The sequence below is a fragment of the Cricetulus griseus genome, chromosome 3 (genome assembly GCF_003668045.3).
Source record: "Cricetulus griseus strain 17A/GY chromosome 3, alternate assembly CriGri-PICRH-1.0, whole genome shotgun sequence".
NCBI classification, from domain to species: Eukaryota; Metazoa; Chordata; class Mammalia; order Rodentia; family Cricetidae; genus Cricetulus; species Cricetulus griseus.
Genome location: NC_048596.1, coordinates 202526041 through 202547627, shown reverse-complemented (window position 1 = coordinate 202547627; position 21587 = coordinate 202526041). Strand labels below are relative to the sequence as shown.

The window sequence follows — 21587 nt, the reverse complement described above, 5'->3', positions numbered from 1 at the left end:
ACCCCACCAAGGAAAGACTCCTTAAAGCTGTTCAAGGACACTAAGAATGTGATCCTCGCTTTTTGTTTATTGTATAATTAGGGGGGCAGGAGATAGGGTCTCATGTAGCCTGGGCAGACCTCAGACTTGCTAGGTAGCCAAGGATGACCTTAAACTGCTGATTGTGCTGGGTCCACCTGACTGCTGGGATTATAGGTGTGCACCACTATGCCTAGTTTATGTGGTGCTGGGGATGGAACCCAAGGCTTCCTCATGCTAGGCAAGCCTCTGTCCGCTGAGTTACATCTCTGGTCTTTTTTTAAATATTGAAAATAGATGTTTTATTACATAATATATCTTGATTATGGTTTCCCCTTCTCCGTTTCTCTCCACCTCTCCTCTCATCCAGAGCTTTCTAAGGGATAATAAAATGAAATAAAATAAAACAAAAATACATAGGAATTGTACAAAACAGAAGGAAAGAGCCCGAGAGAAGGCACAAAGGCCATAGACCCACTTGTTCACACACCCAGGAAGTCCATGAAAACACTAAAATGGAAATCCATAATATGTATGTAGAGGATGGGTGCAGAACCGTGCAGGCCCTGTGCATGCTGCCTCAGTCTCTGTGAGTTCATAGGAATTTTGCTCATGTTGATTTAGATGACCTTGTTTTCTTGGTGTCCTCCATGCCCTCTGGGTCTTACACTCTTCCCGATTCCTCTTCTGCAGGGTTCTGTGAGCCCTGGGGGGAGGGATTTGTACACACTTGAATTTAATTATAGGACTTCTATGTAGACATGTTGCCCAGGTCCTCCCAGTAGGCCTCCCTGTATCCTAAAGCCTTCCTCACTCTGGTGGTAATATGAGACAGGCCTCTATGGCACTTCCTGCCAGGGTGGCTCAAATGTTCAGCTGACATCTGTCTAAATGCATTTGACACTAAACCAAAGCATTTCTCTCCTAAAGATAATATAACAACTGCAACACTTGGCTGTGCGTATATCATGGCTAATTAGGTACCAGCTATAAACCCTGCCATGTGCTGTAGTATCCATGTCTGGCACACACTTGTTTAAAATCAGTGGCTGCTCCAGGGTCTCTGCCTCTGAAATGGTGTGCAGTCTGTTTATGCAGCCACTTCCCACTTGATGTCATTCTGTGCCAAGTCCCTGTGTCATAGCACGAACAGGTGGCATATACTGGTCAGCCCTATCCTCTATGAACACCAGTCTTGGTGGGAGGAGGACAGGGTCACCTCACTGTTCCCAGAACCTTCCATGAATTTGCAGTTTTTCCTGGAAGCCTCTCCATTTACCTGGAGAGCCTGGGGGATTCTCTGTTATCTATTTAAAAGCCATGTTGCCTCCACACGTGAGCTTATTACCTTCATTCAGAGACAAGAAAGAAATGATTTTCAAGCCAGTGGGTGAGGAGAGGCCCGTGTATGACCTGCTAAGTGGGAGGCAGCAAGGGCATCGTCAGTCTTTGTCCAGCTGGTGCTCCATCATCCTGACGTACCATGTCGTACCATGTCATTCTGGCAGAACTACATGTGAGCAACATGTACATCAATGTGCTTTTGCAACACGAACTCCTCAAGTCAGGACCCACATCCGACTCCATTAGAGACCCAATGCCCCTTCATCGACGTTCCTTATAGTGCCAGGATTTGCATCTGAGATCTGTGTACCTGCTCCCTGACACTGACCCTCATCTGTCGGAGTAGTAGTCGCTGAAGGGCGTGTCAGTTTGTACAATTACATGTCAGTGAGAGGGTGAGGTCTAGTCATACAATTCACAAGATGACAGAGAGCCTAGATGAAGACACAAAGGGGAGCACAGAATAAGCAGAGGCTCTGACGCCACTCAGGCATGGGTCCAAGTCTTCCGTCTACCATAGCTGGGATATTTTAAAACTGTTTTATGAGACAATCTTTCCCTATCAGCCCAGGTTGACCTGGAGCTCACCATCCTCCTGCACCTGCTTCCCAAGTACTTCAATTACAGGTGCACACCACTTGAGGGGCCAAGTCAGATGCCAACATGAGGTCCACTTTGGCCTAGGAGGAGCATACTGTATGTTGCCACCACCACCACTTCTCCTACCAGCTTCCTTTACTCTGGGTTCAAAGGGCTGAGTAGGGCTCCCTGTTAGGGTCAGGCTGTGTAGGAAATTTTGACTAGGTACATTCAGGTCCTGGGTGGCCAGGTACACTGATGCTATGGCCCAAACCTATGCTGTGTCCCACCTGCCCAGGTACCCACTGCTGCCATCAAAGCCAGCCTGCCCAAGGCCATGAGCTCTACTTGGCCTCCCTGGAAAGACTAATGGGTAGGGAGGCACCTACTTCTCCCCACTGTACAGGTAGGCTAAGCTTTGAGAACTACCTTAGAAGGAAGACCAATATGAGATCCTGCCCCAGCCACAGGCTTACTGCACTCTCCACTGGGTCCTAGTGCCCAGCTCACAACATCTCCATTAACACAGGCCCATATATGTTCATAGTCCCAGTAAGGGACCCACGGTACTCACATCAGTGGATGTTGTCATTAATGCTGTTAAAAAAATATCTAAAGGACCTAAAAGTTCCAGGGCCACTAGCAACATAGAGGGTAGCCCCTGGCTTTATGGACCCAGTAGTTTCCATAGTTGATTCTCTTTCCTTAGTGCTTCAGAGCCCAGTGTGGGCTGAGACCCTGCCTGTGGCCTCACTCCTCACAGATGAGTCCCTGCAGCCAGTGGTGACTGCAGTTCAAATCAGCTTCCAAAACCCTCTCTGGTGACAGTCATGTCCCTTTCTTTCTTGGAAGGGCATAAGGGCTCAGAGTGGTTGAAAACTGTGCCCAAGCTAACTCAGCACAAACAGGACGTTTTGCTCATGTCTGGCCCATGGAGCATCAGCTGACACCAGCATTCTGAAAACTGTCCCTCCCAAAGGCAGACTCCTGTGTCTGAACCACCAGATTTATTTCCATTTTTATTAGGCAATAAACAAAGGAATAAACAAGAGATGAAGAGGGGAACTAATATGCTTTTCTTTGGAAATAACTGGAGAGAATCATGTTGTTACTGCTTTCAGCTGCGTGAGTTGGAGCTGCACCTGGAGAGGTATTTAATATCACAGCATGTAAAGTCAATGAAGACGCCAACTCCCTCCCCAGCCCCGAACACATCTATAAACCCCGACAGGAGCAAATTGTACTAATCCTTGACACATTCATTTGGAATTTACTCAAATCACATGCACAACTGCAACAGGAAATGGACAGAACTCTTGAGCATACATAAGACACAGCGGACTGTTCACTGTGCATGGACCAGCAGGCACTGGGCTAACCTAATCTCATGAGCTGTCCAGCTCTCATGGACAGAGAGTACTTGCCCCATCAACAGAGAGGTAGCAAACCTGGCCAGGCAGTGACCAGCAGGCAGAGCTGGACCTTGTCAGGGGCTGCTTCAGGTCCTGCTGCTCTGCACACAGGTCACAATATCCGGCAAGAGGCTATTTCTGTTCTCCTTGGTGACCTGTAGGAAGAGGCAAGAGAGCAGGCTTAGAGAGCAGAGCACTTCCCTCCAGTTCTTCGAGCCAATGCTTCCTGGAGAGGAGGGAATGGAGAGAGAAGCCAGCTCTTCAGGATCACCAAGTCCCATGTGGAGTGCATGACTGAAGCACTGGGTGGCACTGGATGGAAATGGGAGAGAGTGCCAGGAGGGGCTTGGGCTGGACCTGAGCCCTAGAGAGCAGCACACAGCAGCAGCTGCCCACAACTCCGGGTTACTCCAAAGGACAATGACATCTACACATCTTTCCATGACCCTGGGGGATCTGAGTGCTGCAAGGAGCCTCTGACCTCAGCTTTTTGCTCCTTTGAGAGACGAAGGGGAGCCAGAGAAGACAGTGTGATGCAGCACAGAGTCTCACATGGGCTTCCTGACCTGGTGTGTGCTGCAGATAAGGACCCTGAGGTTATGAGCTCACAGAGCATGATGGGAAAGACATAAAGAAGTCCTTGAAGTGGGGAAGGCTCCTGAAAAGGTGGTGCAGGCTGGGCGGGGCTACAGACAGAGTCCAGGGGAAGAAAGCCTGGGCAGAATCTCCTCTTGTGGTGGACCGTGTTCAGAGAGGCTGCTGCAGTGCCAAGAATCAAAGAGAGCAGGAGTGTGCCCAGATGCTTCAGTGAGTGTGTGGATATGAGCAGAAGTTTCTGTCCACTGTAGGTTTCGTCACATCCCCAAAAGTTCCTGTGTCAGAAACCTCATCCCCTGCAATTCCATGCATTAAAGGTATTTGAAGAGGCTTTGGAATCGTGTCCTGAGGGCAGGGCCCATGTGATGGCAGTGGTGGCTTTTTTAGTTTTATTTTATTTTATTTTTGCAACAGGGCCTTATGCATCCCAGGCTGGGCCTGAACACTCTATAGTTGAAGGTGAACTTGAACGTCCATCCTTCTGCCTCCACTCTTGAGTGCTGGGAATTTAGGCATATGCTACAAAAGCTGTTTATGAGGGTGCTGTGGGTGGAACACAAGGTGTTGTGCATGCTGGGCACCAACTCTAGAGTCATATCAGCAGCCCAGCATTAGTAGCTTTGTAATAGGGAAACCTGAGCAGGCACACTTGCATGTCTCAGCATGTGGTGTCTTCTGCCAGGCCACCATGCAGCAAGGCCAGCAGCACCTAGGTGGGGACTGGACATCAGCATTTACAGGGTATGCTGATGAGTCTTAAAGGAAAAAGGGTGCCACCACGGCTTTGACTTCTGTGTGCATATGTGTGTAAATTCCATTGCCATGAAAATTCACCCTCTAAGGGTTACAAGTGAACATGTTATCACAGACAGGGCCCCCATTCACAGCCACCTCCTCCCTTCCTGCCCACCACTAGCAAAGCCTACTCTATTTCCTGTCTCAACGCACTTGCCTCTTCTGGATAGTCTATAAATGGAATCGTGGAGCCTGTGACCTTCTGTGAGTGGCTTCTTTCACTCAGCATAATACAACTTTCATCTAGACCTCAGAATATGGCTGTGCTTTACTTCTTTGTGTCACTAAATAACACCACACTAGATGGCTACAGCACACATCACACATCCTGTTCGGATGCTGGTGGATGTCTGGGTCCCTCTCATTCTGTAAGGTATTGTGAGCAATGCTGCTATGTGGGCATTCGTTCAAGCTTTGTATCAAGTGTCTTCAAGTCTTCCGTGTGAATGCCTAGGAGTGGACTTGCTGGTATAGTGACTAACATATGACTCCTTGAGAAACCAGAGTGGTTTTCCAGGACAACTCAGTTCCTTCTTACCAATAGGGTAGGGAGGCTGAGGTTTCCCCAAGTCCTCCCATCTCCCTCCTTTAACTACAGCATGAAACACGTCCTAATGGGTGTGGTATGGTGTGATGTGGTGCCTCGTGGTCATCATGCTTGTGGGGTACATGTCTTCTCTGTGCTTACTGTGGCTTCCTCGTGCTCCATGGAGAAACAGCTTTTCAAACCTTTTGCCCATTTTTCTTTAAACAGGTTTATTTTATTTTATTATTGAGATAACTCTAAAGTCAAGGCTCAGACTTGAGTAACTAATTCTCCCATAAGCACACATCTTTCAGCTGGGGTCGAGGTTGGAACTCTGACACTGAGTATGTGACTTGCATGGCTCTGGTTCCATGGCTCCTCCCTGAACAGACCTTCCCAACCAACACCCCAAACCCTGCCTTGACTACTCCACTGCTGACAGATGGCAGGGAAGACATCGGAGCTAGGATGTGACCACAGGGTAGGAGTTCCCCAAGGGCTGGCTTACTCACACTGAACACCTTCACATCAGGCCTGTTCCTGATCTCCTCCACCAGGGCCAGTGGCTTCCCTTTGGGGACTGGGATGGTGCCAAGGACAACAGTGCCTGGTGTGGATAGCGTCTGACGGACTGCCTGAATGAAGGGCTGACTGAACAGTTCCATCTTCCCAATCTCATCAATGATGCACACACTGTGCCCGGGGCCATGGCTGGGACCTGCCTGTGGACAGAAGGCACAGTCACTGGAACAGCATAGCTTTGTGAACTCAACCCAGGGGGTCCCACCCTGACTGACTACCCATCAGTGTCCATGGCAAGGCAACTGGGCTGTGCCTTACACACCAGAGGACTGACTCCACAGGCACAAGACACAGGTCTGTCTGCAAGACTCATGTGAAAGTAAGTCTCCTTGTGACTGGACCTCCCTACCCGAGTTTCTCTCAAAATGTGTTTTCTTCTAGAATGTCCCAGTGGTAACCAGGCTTCCTAGTTGACTTCCACTCTGGAAATGAAGGTTGTAAACAGTGAAAGATGGAGAGTATAAAGGGATAAAGGAGATAGAACAGCCATGCTGGGGCCTCACAAACACAGACCCTCTTTTCAATTCTGTACTCCTAACTCTGATGGGAAGGGGGTGACAGCTGCAGGCAGGTGGCTGTGTATTCCAGTCCAGTCTAAAAGTTGACAAAAAGTCACAAAGTGAGATGGAAAGGAGTCTAGTTCAAAGGGAAAGTGGTCAGAATATTGATAACATGCTGACCAAGCAATGAACTATCTCAAAGTTTAACCTTCTAAGAAGAATTCAGTGGGTGTGGGAGGGGGTGAGACAGGGTAATGGAGGGTAAAAATGACCAAAATGCATTGGATACATGCATGAATTTTTATTTACTTATTTTTGTTTTTCGAGACAGGGTTTCTCTATGCAACAGTCCTAGCTGTCCTAGAACTCAATTTGTAAACCAGGCTGGCCTTAAACTCATTAGAGATACACCTGCCTCTGTTCCCAAGTGCTGGGATTAAAGGCATGCACCACCGCCGCCCAATACATGCAGGAAATTTTATTGCCAAATAAAAATAGTTTAAATAGAGCTATAAATACAAAAATGGAAGTTATTTAGAGATAACCACTGCTGTTCTGGTACACTTCTACTGTTTTATAAATGGATATAATCACATCTGTATTTTTATATGAAGAACTGGCAGGTGATATAAACATGTATGTATATGCCAAAATTAAACTCTCTCTCTCTTTGTGTGTGTGTGTGTGTGTGTGTGTGTGTGTGTATTGTGTGTGTCTTAGTTAGGTTTTCTATTGCTGCAGTGAAACACCCTGACCAACAAACCAGTTGGGGAGGAAAGGGTTCATTTGGCTTACACTTCAGCATTGCTGTTCACCACTAAAGGAAGTCAGGACAGAACTGCTTCTCCAATGCAGAAGCGATTGGAGGGGGGGCTGCTTACTGGCTTGCTTCCCATAGGCTTGTTGAGCCCACCTTGTTATAGAACCCAAGATCACCAGGCCAGGGGTGGCATCACCCACAATGGCTGCCCCCTCCCCACTAATTACTAAATGAGAAAATGCCTTACAGCTGTACCTCGTGGAGGCATTTCCTCAACTAAGGCTCCTTCCTCTCTGATGACTCAAGTCATGTCAAGCTGACACACAAAACCAGCCAGTAGGGTGTCTACATTGGGACAGAGGAGAGAGTGCTACCTGTCTGCACGTGTGCATACAGTGCAAACACACACAAAATAGACGAAAGGACCAACAAATGAGTAAGATAAATGTTTTTAAAAAGAGAAAGTGACCCTCAGATCCCCTTTGGATTCAGATCCCTTTCAACCCTGAAATGCAGCAGCCTCGCCAGCTTCCAGGGATCACATCCTTCCACAGTCCCCAGCCACACCTCCCCAGGATTGCTCATGTGGCCATTAAAGATACAGCAGAAGTGGTACAGGGTCCTTCTCAGGTCAGGTACCAAAAGTGGCCATCTCTGCCTTGGTCTCCCTCCCCACTGGGAGGCAAATGATAAATGCATGAGGTGAGGCACCTCCCATGTGAGGTGAGCTTTCGCCAAGCAGCCCTGGAGGGCAACAAAGCCAGCAGCCTTTGTCCTCTGGCTGAGGGGAGCTAAGCAAGAGAGAGACACAAGTAAAGAAGGATGCCAGCTGTGCAGAGGGGGAGAGGAGGGGTAAGAGCAGCAGCACTGGCCCCTGCTGGGACAGCCTACAAGGTGGAGGTCCAAGCTGTGAAGGAGGGAGGCAGGAGTGCAGCCTTCTAGTCATGAATTAGGGGGATTCTTTCTCCGTCCCACCCACTAGCACACCCACAGGAGAGAGAGCCACCTATCCTTCTCTGACGACACAAGCCCGAGGTGTCTGCACAGCAGCCGAGCTTGTGTCCTGACACACTGGGCTTTCACCCACCTAGGGATCCTGTATTCATCTCTCATGTCCCCAGCTTTGCTTTCACTGTGGAACTTTCTGGGGCTGCAGAGTTGAGAAGGGGGGGGGAAGCTGTGGCTGACACTGCCTCCACCAGCAGGAAGAGTGGCTGTGGGGTCAGATGCTACCTAATCCAAGCTTTGTCTTCAAAACTGGGTGCCAAATTGGGAGAAAGAAAATGGCGACCAGCAGTCTGTGATTTCAAAAAGTTGTTAATCACACAGGAAGGTCTCTCTTTCTGGAACCAAGCCACTACAACTGACTCAACTCTTCCCACAGCGTGGACAGTACGTCCTAGAGATGGTGGATTACAGCAAACACCTTCCTAGAAGCCAACATGAAAGAGACAAATAGAATTGTTTGGAACACTGATTGACAAATTTGAAAACCATCAACCAGACAAGGAGAGTTTCTGGGAAAGAACATGTGTACAATGTGTGTGTTTACCTGAATACAGTAAATACATGTGGCTGGTGGTAAATGCATATGGCCCTGCATGAAAGTACACACACGGGGCCAGGGGGGTTACAAACCCCATGCCTCTATACCAGCTCCACGAAGCTCTCCAAATCTTTCCCACGGAAGTAAAGTGATGCTTGGGCCTGCAATTACAATGTTTGTTGTTCACTGTAAACCCTTTTGATACCCTCATTCTGTCCAGACTTCGGGAATTGCAAAAATAAGTTTTTAATAAAAATGGAAGTGATTCCCATGTCATAGAGAGAGGGGTTGGAGGTCAGGGCACTGAGAACAGGTAACACAGGGCTTCCTTCTCTAAACAGCTCAATAGGGTATTCAGAAGAGCTTAAAAAAGAAACATCATTATGCCCCAACTGCTGTTTTCACATATATATTCAAGCCAATCCAGAAGGAAACAACAAAAAGGTCAATGGAGGCTCGAGCTGTGGACCTAACCCAGATTCTGAGCTCCCACAGCACCAGGCTGAGTTTAAAGATGGCAACATCAGGCCACTCTCATTCCTAGGACCTCCCTATGCAACTCAGAGCTGTGGGTACCTCTTGGGCACATGGCAGTCACTGTGTGCCTGGCATGTGGGTAGCTCCTATCTCCCCAGAAGACGACATATGCAGGGTCACTTCCAAAGGCTGCATCATACCCTTGACTCTGTATCTCAACTGTCCTGCACCTGGCTTTGGCCAGTGTTCCAGCTGATTATAAATTCTCAGCCACAAGAAAATCTCCTAAGAGAAAAGATGCTGCCTGAGGCCCAGAAGCAGTTGGCCTGGCGTCCCAGGAGCTGTGGACAGCCCATCAACTCTGGTGGCAATCCACCACTTTGCCTTCCAGAAAGATGAAATGGACCCAGTGCAACAGAACACCTTTCCCAGTCCAAAAAGAGGGTGTTGCTATTGTTGTTGTCCCTTTGTTTTTATCTTTTTAAGTAGTACTTTTAAGAACACAAAGAAGCCTTTCCTCTGACTACCTGCTGGGGGGAGGGTCAGCCCCTCCCCCTTACCAGCCTCTGCACTCAGGAAAGCAGACCTCACCTGGGCAGCACAGTAGAGCTGACCCCATAGACATTGACAGGGGTTCGAGAACCTGTGCTTGGAAGATCTAGCCCCACCCTTCATCAGTCATATGGTGGTGTGGGTGAGCAAGAAAGACCCCCCCCCTTTGCCACCTATGGCAGTTGGGAGATCCTGTCCTGTCAGTTGTAAGAGCAGGAGAGTTGTCCCTGCCCCTCACCAATTGCAGCACTTGGGAAAGCGGCCCCTGTACCTCACTTGGGCAGCAGAGTACAACTGGCCTTGCTCACTGCTGCAAAGGGTAAACTAGCTGGGGCAATGCTGGAAAGCTCACCCTGGTGGTAAGGATCTGGGAGAACTGGGGGGCTGATCAACCCTGTAACTACCCAGGCCCAGAACCAGGGTTACGATTTGGCCCACCCCAACATCTACCCCATCTGTGATCTGCTGGAGCATGTAAAGGTACCAGTCCTACAGACCCAAAGCTGCAGGGTCTCCACGACACAGGGCAACAGCAGGATATCCAAGAGGAGTCCCAATGAGGGCCCAGCATCAACAGTATAGCAGAAACCAGACCAATGACTCTTTGCAATGAACACTTACAAGTAAAGATATATGGACAAAAGAATATACTGTGTGATACAGTGTCATATTACAGACTCCAAGACAAGATTTTTTTTTCTTTTTCTTCTCTCAAATTTTATTTTTCTCTGTGAGTTTGAAGCCAGTCTGAACTACACAGCAAATTCCAAGACAGGCTCCAAAATTATACAGAGAAACCCTGTCTCAAAAATCCAAAAAGGAAAAAAAGGAAAAAAATTTACTTTATTTTACTTTTGTGGGGAGGTTCCAAGGGCAGAGGGGAGGTATGAAGGGACGGGGAGACGAATATGAATGGGATCCAGATGCATGATGTGAAAGACACAATGAATAAATACAAAGAAAGTTAAAAAAAATACAAAGAAGCATTTTTGTTTGTCTATAAACTCACTATATAGAACCAGGCTGGCCTCCAACTTACAGAGATGTACCTGCCTTTGCCTCCCAAGTGCTGGGATTAAAGGCATGTCTAGATTTCTAATGTAATAAAAATGCTGAACTAAGAGTGAAGTAACTAAAGTGGCCCTCTGCTTACTGAATTGCTTGCCTAACAAGTATTCCTCCTAGTAGTGTGTGATTTGATTTTAGCATCACACACAGTCTGGCCTGGTTCTGGACATCAGGAAGGAATGGGGTAGCACTAGACATTAGGGAGCAGAAGTGCAGTCTGTCCTCCCATGAGCCACACATGCTAGGACAGGAAGCATATAGACAATGACAACAGCAGCCAGGGAGCCAGTTAGTACCTCAGGCCTTGGAACTCCGGTGTTCCAATCAGTGTTGTGCTGTTTATAGCAGGCAGGGCTAACCAGGAAAGGGTGTGTCGGGGCTACAGCTGGGCCCTTCCTCACTCAGAAGCTGCTCCAACATACACAATACAGCTGACACCCAGAGCTTAGGCAGGTGAGCGCTGAGGCTCTGCCTAGTGGTCCTGGGGGCTCATGTATATTACAGAACCAAACAGGAAGTAGGTGGTACCCCAGATGTCTTCCAGAATAGGAGAGCTATCCTAGGAACAAGAAGGCTCATACCAGCTGACAGCCCAGGGGGTTAGGAACCCTGTACTTATAATACAGGCCCTTGGGACCAGCCTGGACATTGGGTCTATGGGAATCTATGGCAGACTCATGTCTCCACAGTTCCCCAGCTCCCTGGCAAAAAGATCAAACTGTGATGGATGGTCCCTTCCCAATATGGTTGCCTAACACCTCCTCCATCTCCTCAGCTCCTCAGCAAGCAACACTGGGACTTGACCAGAACTCCTGTGCTCTGTCCCCAGCTGTTGTAACAGGAGACATGAGCATCTGTACAGATGTCCTTTACTGACAACCCAGTGAGAGCTAAGTCATCTCACCTGACTGAAGCCCCTCCCACACCTCCTCCTGGCATAAGGTACGAGCTGTGTCTAAGAGAAGTCCTTCTCACCATGGAGCAGTTACTGTCCTGCCGAAGCAGAAGAGCACTGTGTTTCCTGGGAATCACAGAGGCCAGGGCCACATATAAAGATGGTTCACATTGTCACAAGGAATATACACTGTGGGTGTGGGAGATGTCACCATCCCCACATCACTGCAGGGAGTGTGTGAGTGCATGGGTTCCTGATCAGAGAGGCCTAACCACACAGCACAGGGCCCTGAGCAGCCACAAAGAGGTACTCTGTGCACAAGCAGATCTGTGACCAGAACCTAGCAGGCTCTAATTCCTGTCATGTCAAATGCTCACAACTGTCAAATGGTCTCTAAAAGTTGCACAAGCCTGGGGGAAAAAATGAATCAATATTTCAACTTTTGATAAAAACTTGAGGTCTTTGATGCCTGGCACCCTTCTCTTCATAGCCTGGGGGGCAGATAATTGGTTTTTTGCTACAGTGAAGTAGTGATGACCTTTTTTCTAACTGACAAGGTGCCTGGACACAAAGACAAGAGACAAGATCAGATCTGGGGGCGGGGGTGGGCATCAGGCATTAGGAGCTCAGCCCTTCACCACATGGTAACTTTGTGCTAATCGCTGCTACTGTGGTGGAGAAAGGATTGATGGGTAAATCTTCTTGCTAGCTGGGGCCTGAGAGAAGATTATTTTAATCCTCAGAAGATGAAGTAAAGTTTAGAGAAAGTAGAACTGTTAGGGAAAGTCTGACAAGAAGGCCACAGCCACAAAAAGTGCCTCCCTGCTCAGGGCCCAGCAGTGCCAAAGGGATACCATAAAGATGCATCAGCAGGTGCTGGGGGGGAGGGGACAAAAAGCCAATCTGGGGCAAAGTTTCTAGTCCCTTTGCCTATGGAATCCCTGCAGGAACATTTTCACTGACATCCTTTTAAAGACTTTTAGACATGTTTGTGTTCACATCAGATGGTATTTGGTTTCCATGGCCTACCCTCTGACATAGGTGTGATGAGGTAGAAATCCAAAATAATACAGAAGCAAGAAACAAAATGCCATGGTCACCAACAATGATGGGAAGCCCACCAGCCTCTAGGGAAGGATCCAACTGGAACCTGAGTGTTCTAGATCCTTCTATAGCTTCTATAGCTCTATGGCCTAAAACACCAAATGTCACTCCCTGGCCCTATGTTACACACATGAACATGAACACCCCATCCCCTGACAGGATCCAAAGCAGATCCCAACACTTTGAAGTCTATTTTGGATCAAACAGGGAGTCATTTTCCAGGGGCTGAGCTGACTTCACCTCTAGTCCTTGCAAAGGTCTCTGAGGAACAGATACGGCTTGGCCTGAACACGGGTCAGGAAGATGGTGCCTGCTGTGCTTCACTGTTCTTCCTTTTGTAAGAAACACACTAGAAACCACACAAATTACCTCACCAGGCAAGAGAAAGAAAATGTAATGAATTTGGTGAAGCTTTGACTATGTCATGTGATGTTTTTAATGGACATTATCCTTGATTTACAGATCATTTCATTTCCACCACTTTTAAGTTGTGCCCCTCTTAGGAAGGTCCTTCCTATTCAGTGCCTCAGTTTCCTCATCTGAGAAACTGGATAGAGCATTCTGAGTTTACAATTTGCTCCTGCCTGGCATAAAGCTTCTACTTGGTAAGGGTTAACTGCACTGATACAGTCGGTACCCTATGTGGAGGAAGGAACAAATGCAAATGAATGAGAGATTTTTGTTTTGGTTTTTGGTTTTTGTTTTGGTTTTTTTGGAGACAGGGTTTCTCTGTGGCTTTGGAGGCTGTCCTGGAACTAGCTCTTGTAGACCAGGCTGGCCTCGAACTCACAGAGATCCACCTACCTCTGCCTCCTGAGTGCTGGGATTAAAGGTGTGCTCCACCAACGCCTGGCTTGAATGAGAGTTTTTTAAAGAATAAAAATGCCGGGGCTGAAGAGATGGCTCAGGGGTAAGAGCACATGCTGCTCTTGAAGCAAACCCAAGTTTGAATCCCAGCATCCACTTTAGGGAGCGTACAACCACCTGTAACTCCAGCTCCAGATATACTCTTCCCATAACATACATACATAGACACACCACACACACACACACACACACACACACACACACACACACACACACCTTTAAAAATTAAAATCTTTTTCTAAAATAACACAGTTAGTTAGCTTAAGTACCTAGACTAAAGTGGTATTCAGGCAAGAATCAAAAAGGTCAGTGGAAGAGATGACCCCAAATCATCTCATACACACACTTTAAAGTATTATTTACAAAGTATCAACTAATAAGACATGGGCTTTAGCAAATGGTTTTAGTAAACTGGCCAAATATCTTGAAGAAACTAATTATGAATGTCACTATATGCTATATTCAAAACAAATCCTGATGGATTAAATTGTATTTTTAACAAGCTCATAGAAGAATAAACATCTAGGTAAAATGCTGTATTAATTTGGGTCAGGACAGAGCTTTTCTGTGTTAACAATAAAAAAAGAAAAGGAAAGAAAGGAATTACCATTATCTACAGAGAAGTAGAACCAATAAATTAAAGGTCATTTGCTTTAAGAAATATCTGGTTAGGGCTAGAGAGATGGTTCAAAGTTAAGAGCACTGGTTGCTCCTGCAGAGGCCCTGTGGTTCCCAGCACCACAAGATGGCTCGGGACTGTCTGTAGCTCTACTTGCAGAGGACTAGACACTCTCTTTTAGCCTCTGAGAATGCTGCACACACATAGTAAACAGACACATGAGCAGGCAAAACACAGAGACACATAAAATAGAAAAAGCAAAGAAAGATCTGCTTACATCCAAACACAAAGTATGGAAAGAGGGCTGAACCAACAAGTTGGACTCTAAACACTCTAAGTTATCAAAAGTATGTACTTCTATCATCCCTCAAAATGCAAACCAGAGGCACATTTCTACTGAACATAAGCACAGTGCAGCATCACAAACTATTTCCCATACATTGTCCAAGATCCCTGAGCAACCCCCAACCCTTCTCACCCAACCTTCACCGTTAGGCCCCTCCCCAGGAAGCCATCACTGCTGGAGGTGGTACGATGTGGTATGACTCTTCTTGGGGATATATAAACCAATGTCTACATAGCCTAGATAGGGCATCAGTCACAGACCAAAGTAATTACTCAACCCAAGTCCAGTTTAGTGGCCTAAGTTTACAGTCATAATTATTACAGAAACATGGGTGACTGTAAAACTATGAGCAGTTTCTATTTCTTTCCATTAAAAATAAGAAGAAAATTGTTGACTTGGTCAGCAAGCACACATGAGCTGTTACATAAGCCTGAAGCCAAATACCAAGCATGGGGCACTCCATCTCCTCCCAGGATTTTGCTTGCCTGAGCAAAAATCAATCCTTTAAATGGATCCAATACCCAGAGCCGGACTCTTCACCAGAATGTCATCGGACACTTCTCACTGATGTCTGGATGTGAGAGGGAGGCATGGGTCCCGTGGGAAATAAGATGCATTATTCTCTGCCTGCTCCCAGCTGCTAGCAACAGAGCAGCCTCCACAGCCCAGCCCACAAATGTGGGGGTCCCTAGGGGAACTGAGGAAAGGAGGAGGGATGAGGCAGAGGAGTGCTCAGTGAGATCTGAGGAGCAGCAACTCCACATCAGGAGGGTCCACAGGACCTCAGGCCTCCTAAGATGAAGACTGCCCTTGGCGAGCAGTGACCAAATCCTCAGTAGCTTAGGTTCCACCTAAGTGGTGCATAGCATATGCCAGTAAGTTCTGTACATTACGGAGCAGAAGGACAGGGAGCAGTATAGAGTAACCACAGGGCCCTCAGTACACACTCAAGCAAGCTTTGTGCACCATGGAGCAGAAGGAAAGGGAGCAGTATAGAGTGTCCACGGGGCCCTCAACACACACTCAAGCATACTCTATGCACCATAGAGCAGAGGGACAGGGAGCAGTATAGAGTGTCCACGGGGCCCTCAGCACATTCAAGCAAGTTCTGTGCACCACAGAGCAGAGGGACAGGGAGCAGTATAGAGTGTCCACGGGGCTCTCAGCACACACTCAGCATGCTCTATGCACCATGGAGCAGAGGAACACAGATCTGCATCAGAGCCTTCCTAACATGAAATATTTGACACATGTGACAGCTTAGAGTGACAACAAAGTAGAGTGCCTATCCTTAGCAAGGCTCAACCTTAGCAAGGCTCAACCTTCGAGACACAACCTGATCACAGGAAAAAAAGCCACTGTGTTTAAGTGGCCAGCAAATCCCACAACCCACAGAGGCCAATGGGCTTTTGAGACAGAAATTGCATACTCACATTTCTTAGGACAGGTAGTGCCAACTGCTCAAAAGAAGCCAGGTCCACCACATACTGCCCCACTCGGCACTCAGGCTTTCCAGGTGGAGGCTGTGACCTGAAAGAAAAGACACTGATACAGATTCCCCATTGACTTCTGGGGTTGGGCTGCTCTGCTGAGCCACTGGCTCTCTGCACACGGCCTTAACAATCACCCATACAAAGGGTGGGAGTGTGTAAGCTTGGGCCCACTGGGCTTTCTCTCCTGAAATCAAGGCCTCGATGAATATCAGCACTGCTTCTGCCAAAGTCAGTCCTGCAGAGAAACAGTGACATCCCTGCAACTCCAGACTGAGCCCACATACTGCAGCATAAGAGCTGAGCCTGTCTCAGTCTGAGCCTAATGGTGCAGATCAGTCTTCATTCCAACTAATCAGGAGGCTGAGGCAGGAGGATACAAAATTTAAGAGCTTCTTGGGCAAGAGTTGAGTTCTCAAATAAAAATTAAACAGGGGTGTTGGGTATGGTGACTCACACCTTTAATCCCAGCACTAGGAGGCAAAGGCAGGTGGATCTCTGTGAGTTTCAGGCCAGCTGGGACTTTATAGCAAGACCTTGTATCAAAACAAAACAAAATTCAGGTTAAAATCAGAGAGCTAGGGAGATAGATTAGTGATAGAGGCTTGCCTAACATGGGAAAGCCATGGTTGCAATCTTAAGTACCTCCAAAGAATTAATAATAATCTAAAAAGTAAATAAAAATGGCTTAGAAACAGAGCTAAGAACCACATAAGATAGGTGTATGATTCATGGCCAATATTTTAAATGAAACATGACTTTTTTTATCCTCATTTTTCACAGGATGATCTATTTTCTTTCTCCAAGAAATTTCTGAAGGTACAAGATGGGTAGGGTCACCTGGCTAAGACTCTCAGCCCACTGATGGACAGAACAACACAGATGAACCCCACAGTCTTTGGTGGAGTTGGCTGTAGGGAAATCACAGTAAGAAAGAAGGTCCAAGAATGGTGAGATGGCTCAGTGAGCAAGAACACTTGCTGCATAAGCAGAAGGGCCTGAGTTCAAATCTTCAGCGCCAATGTAAAAAGCCGGACATGGATACATGCATACTTGTAGGCCCAGCACTGTAAGGGGGAGAGGCAGGAGACTTCTGAGGCTCGCTGGCCCCCATGTGAGCTCCAGGTTCAGTGAGAGACCATGTCTTGAGGGACTAAGGCAAAGAGTGACAGCAGGACACCGGATGTCCTCCTGTGGCCTGTGCACAGACACATGCTCCACATGCATGCACACTCACACAGAGAAGAGATGCTCCCAAGGAGTGGACAGGACAAGATAGAGACAAAACCCAAAGAAACAAAACACCAGTACCCAACTCTGGACAGAGGTCCCCGAGCGCCAGACAGGGTGACGACATCAAATCCTATTCTCCTCCCTCCTTGCCTGACTTCTTGTGTGTAAAATCCATCTATGGGCACTCCAGAGGACTGCAGGACCTCACTGGCTTTCTGGATCAAGGTTGTTTTGCCAACCCCTGAAAAAGACAAAGAAAGGAGATAGGTCAGGAAGTTTACCTGGCCAAGCCCACCCAGCCTTCCAGAGCAATCACTAGGAACAGAGCAGGCTGCAATGGGTTTTATGACTATTAATTGCACTGCCATGCTCATTGCTCCAGGTGTGAGGAATTTTCATTCCCAATGGAGACAAGCACAGTGATGACAGAGTGGCATGAAATTTATATCTAACACAGTCCCAGGATGCATCTGGAACCCAGCTTCTTTTCCTCCTAGATCAGCAGTTCTCAACCTATGTGTTACAAACCCTTTGGGGGTCGACAGACCATCTCATGGGAGTTACTTAAGACCATCAGAAAACACAGATACAACACAATTTATAACAGCAGGAAAATTACAGTTATAAAGTAGCAACAAAATAATTTTATGGTTGGGGGTCATCACATGAGGAACGGTGTTAAAGGGTCATAGCATTGGGAAGGTTGAGAACCACTGTTTTAGATTTATGCTCTGTTTTCGTTTAAATTTAAAGCATTCCCCGACCCGCTCATGTGTCTAATTAGGCTGATGATATGTGGGGGAAGGTTGTTAAGCCAGGAAGCCAGGCTGATAAAGGTGGGTCAGTGATGGAGGCCAGAGTGTTGTAGCCCTCTAGGTTTCCAGCCCAGGCCCTCTGCTTCCAGTTTAGTGGCATGTGAAACAGCAGCCCTACCAGCTTCCACTGCCATGGGCCAACCTGTTCTGGTCACTCTGGCCTTGGTTGTCATGTTGGACTGTGTCCCCCAAAACTATGAGCCCAAAGCTATCTTTCTTCCTTGAAGTTGCCTTTGTCATGTATTATGTCACAGCAATGGAAAGTGACTGACACACCCTCTTCCCTTCACCTGGGGACTGACCTGGCCATACCTGGGTAGAGGGCACTGGGAATCAAAGTCTAGCCTTCAAGAGATGCAGACCTAGTGTAAATGTAACTCAGTTCACACTCATCTTCTAAATTCCACAAATAGCTCAGGGCTTTACAGAGTTGCCCTGAAATTTCCTCTGTGAAAGTCACCTCGGCCAGGGCCTGAAGCAATCATGCTTGCTCCCAAAGTCTGACATCAGGGGCTCTAATGCTCTAAGCAGTCCTATCTTGATCCCCAAATGCTCCCAAATCAGAGGCCAGGTGCCTCCAATCTACACTTTACTCCTAGGGCCTTTTCCCTTGCAGCCTGGCTGCCACTAAGAAACTCCAGGGTGTTTACCAGCACACATAGAGTGTTTACTGTTACACAAAAGAGCAAAGGGAACAAACACTATGGATCACACTCCAAGACACAAGGTTCTAGCATATCCACAGCTGATCACTTCTGATACACTACAGGTCCCAAACTGTTCAATTTCAGTGGCTAACCTTAGGGTTAATATTCCTTAAAAGGCAATTCATGAGCTATAATGCTCAGTGCTATACCCTCACCACGTATTCCTGAAGCCCTGGACTCAATCCCTAGTACTGTGTGGTAGTTAGAATAAGAAATGCCACCCCCACATTGTCTCAGGCATTTTGACACTTGGGTGTCCAGTTGGTGGCACTGTTTTGGGTATTTAGAAGGCATAGCCTTGCTGTAGGAGTTATGTTACTAGGAGCAGGCTTTAAGTCTAAAGCCTCGCCTACTCCCATTTTGCTATTTCTTGCCCAAGGTAAAGGATGTGAGCTCTCAGCTTCCCATTCCAACTACCATGTTGCTTCTTACTGCCACACCTCCCTGTTGTGACAGACTCTTAATCTTTCTAGTTCCATATATGTCCAAATAAATCCTTTCTTCTATAAGTTGCCTTGGTCACGGTATTTTAACAAAAAAAAGTAACTAATACATACTGAAAACAGTTAATTCTTAATCCTTATTTTATGTATCTCTCCTCCACATCCACACTGAAATAATGGCCTTTGTGTGGGCAGTGCACAGTGGTGCCAATCACACAGAACAAAGATCAACTTCTAACCTCTGCTGGCTAAGAAGTCAAGGAGATCTGCTTAGTGCTGACCATGTGAGCCAGCCTCTCCTTTCCTGAAGGGCCGCTTCTATATAGCTTGGGGACCCAGACAAGAATGTGTGAAACTGGATGCTCACTATGGGTATCTCCATAGCAACAAAACAATGAAAATTACCTAAATGTTAACCAGAGAGAGAATATTAGCTGTGGCATCCAACATACAACAGTGCAAAACTAACAGGATTACATTTAACAGTCATTAAAAGGGGTACTGCTTATTTACATGGAAAATGGACCACAGTATACAAAAATGATGCATAGTTAAAAGTAGGTTGATTAATAAAAGAAACACACAGTATAATCCTCATGTGTTTTAAGGAACACATGTTATGTGTCCACAGAAGACACGGTCTGGAAGAATACAGAACAAAAGCCCCACGCTTAATTCTACATGGTGGAGTTCCCTGGTGTTGTTACTTTCTTAACACTTCATTTCATCCTTACACTAAGCAGGCAGCATTTTTATTGTAAGGGAGAGGGAAAGTATAGTTATGGACCAACAAGATGGCTTAATGGGTAAAGGTATTTGCCACCAGGCCCGACGACCTAAGTTCCATCCCTGAGACCCACATGGTGCAAGGAGAGAACCAACTCCCAAAAGCTGTCTTTGACCTCCACAACCACAATACACTCACATAAATAAGCAATGTAATTTTTAAGCTTAGTATATTTCTATTTTCAAAGAGACAACACACAGCAGCCCCACAGTTCTGAATCCCAGAGGCCACCACTTTATAGGGACTTGAATGTTACAAATAGCAGCACGGGTCAGACTCCTTGTGATTCCTAGGTTCTAGTGGGAGGTCGGCTTAGGTTGAATGGGCTGAGTGGGCTCTGGTGACCAGAGAGCCCCCTCTGAGATGGCTTACAGAAGAGGCAAGGGTGCTGACATAAGTGGGGACAAAGGATGATTTCTTTTGTAAGTCTCATTACATTGCTGGAAGTCTGAACGTGTGGACTTGGAAAGCCACACTCGTTGGGATGGCTAGTGGTAAGCAAACAATCACATAGTAAATTGTGTACAAAAGCAAGAGAACTCCTGAGAACACAGGAGTGGGGCCTGCAGCGCAAGGGGCGGAGCCCTACCAACTTAGGAGAAAAGGTGTGGTGCTTGCAAATCCAGGATGCCCAGGACACCCTAGTATGGCAGTCTGCGCGGGGGAGGGTGGGATGGGGGAGCATGTGGTCCTGGTTCACTAAATCTCTGATGAACACAGACATGGACGAAGGCTCCGGGTGAACACCACAACAGGATGTTGGAGACCCAACTACATCCCGATTTCAAACTCAGGGCGTTCTGTGCAAGACTGGGGCGTCGCCTACCACTGCCCTCTGCTCCTCTCCAAAACCTCTTACTGTTCAAAGGCCTCCAAAGTCTACAAAGCACACCTCTGCTTCCGTGGCTTAAGACCAGGGTGCGGGACCCGAGACCAGGGCACCGCACCGCGGTCTTCCCGGCCTTCCCTCCCGCCGGGCTGCAATGCACCAAGCCAGACCGCAACTGCAGCCAAAGCTGGAGACCGGGACCGAGGTCCAGGCCGCGCCCCCTCCCAGCCAAGTCTGGCAGGCCCTGGGTCACCTGGAGGCCCGGTGAGGAACACATGCCGCCCCATGTGCTTAGGGGGTCGATAGGCAGTATGGTCGGGGTCAGACTGGGCGGATAGGCTCCGCCCCTTACTCTGAAGGTCACGCCCCTGCCGTCCCGGTACGTACACCGTAGCCGCGCATGCGCTTCCACTTGCCCCCCGCCCACACACACAGCGCATGCGCATTCCTCCCTGTTCCAGGTTCTACGTCGTGGCGTCTGTTTGTAAGATCTGGAGACAGGTTCCTAGGGTTCCCTGTGCTCCTGTGTAACAGATTCACGTGGGGTGCCTGCAAAGATGTGTTCATGGGAATGTCAGGTACCTTGTCATTGCTGCTTCAGGTGTCCTGAATTCTGGTCCCTGAGACCCTCACCCCAGACTCCCAAGTCAGCCCCTGTGTAACAATAGGGGCCATAGAAACCCTCCTTGAAGAAGC

The 21587-nt window shown here is 47.6% G+C and overlaps 1 protein-coding gene across 3 annotated transcripts; it reads right to left on the bottom strand.

Annotated features, from left to right (window-relative positions):
• Nucleotides 1-354: 354 nt before the first annotated feature.
• Nucleotides 355-21295, bottom strand: Ntpcr (nucleoside-triphosphatase, cancer-related). Of its 3 annotated transcripts, XM_035442760.1 has the most exons (7): nucleotides 21145-21295; nucleotides 17389-17551; nucleotides 16021-16117; nucleotides 5784-5993; nucleotides 3390-3508; nucleotides 1691-1796; nucleotides 355-1528 (listed from the first exon to the last, which is right to left on the bottom strand). In XM_035442760.1, exons 1-5 carry the CDS (start codon nucleotides 21176-21178, stop codon nucleotides 3440-3442), a joined length of 573 nt encoding a protein of 190 aa, XP_035298651.1. In that variant the 5' UTR covers nucleotides 21179-21295; the 3' UTR covers nucleotides 355-1528; nucleotides 1691-1796; nucleotides 3390-3439. The 3 variants fall into 3 exon arrangements, with proteins under 3 accessions (XP_035298651.1, XP_035298650.1, XP_035298649.1); XM_035442759.1 differs by having other exon boundaries at nucleotides 355-1796; XM_035442758.1 differs by lacking the exons at nucleotides 355-1528; nucleotides 1691-1796 and adding an exon at nucleotides 2932-3083.
• Between the last annotated feature and the right edge of the window lie 292 nt (nucleotides 21296-21587).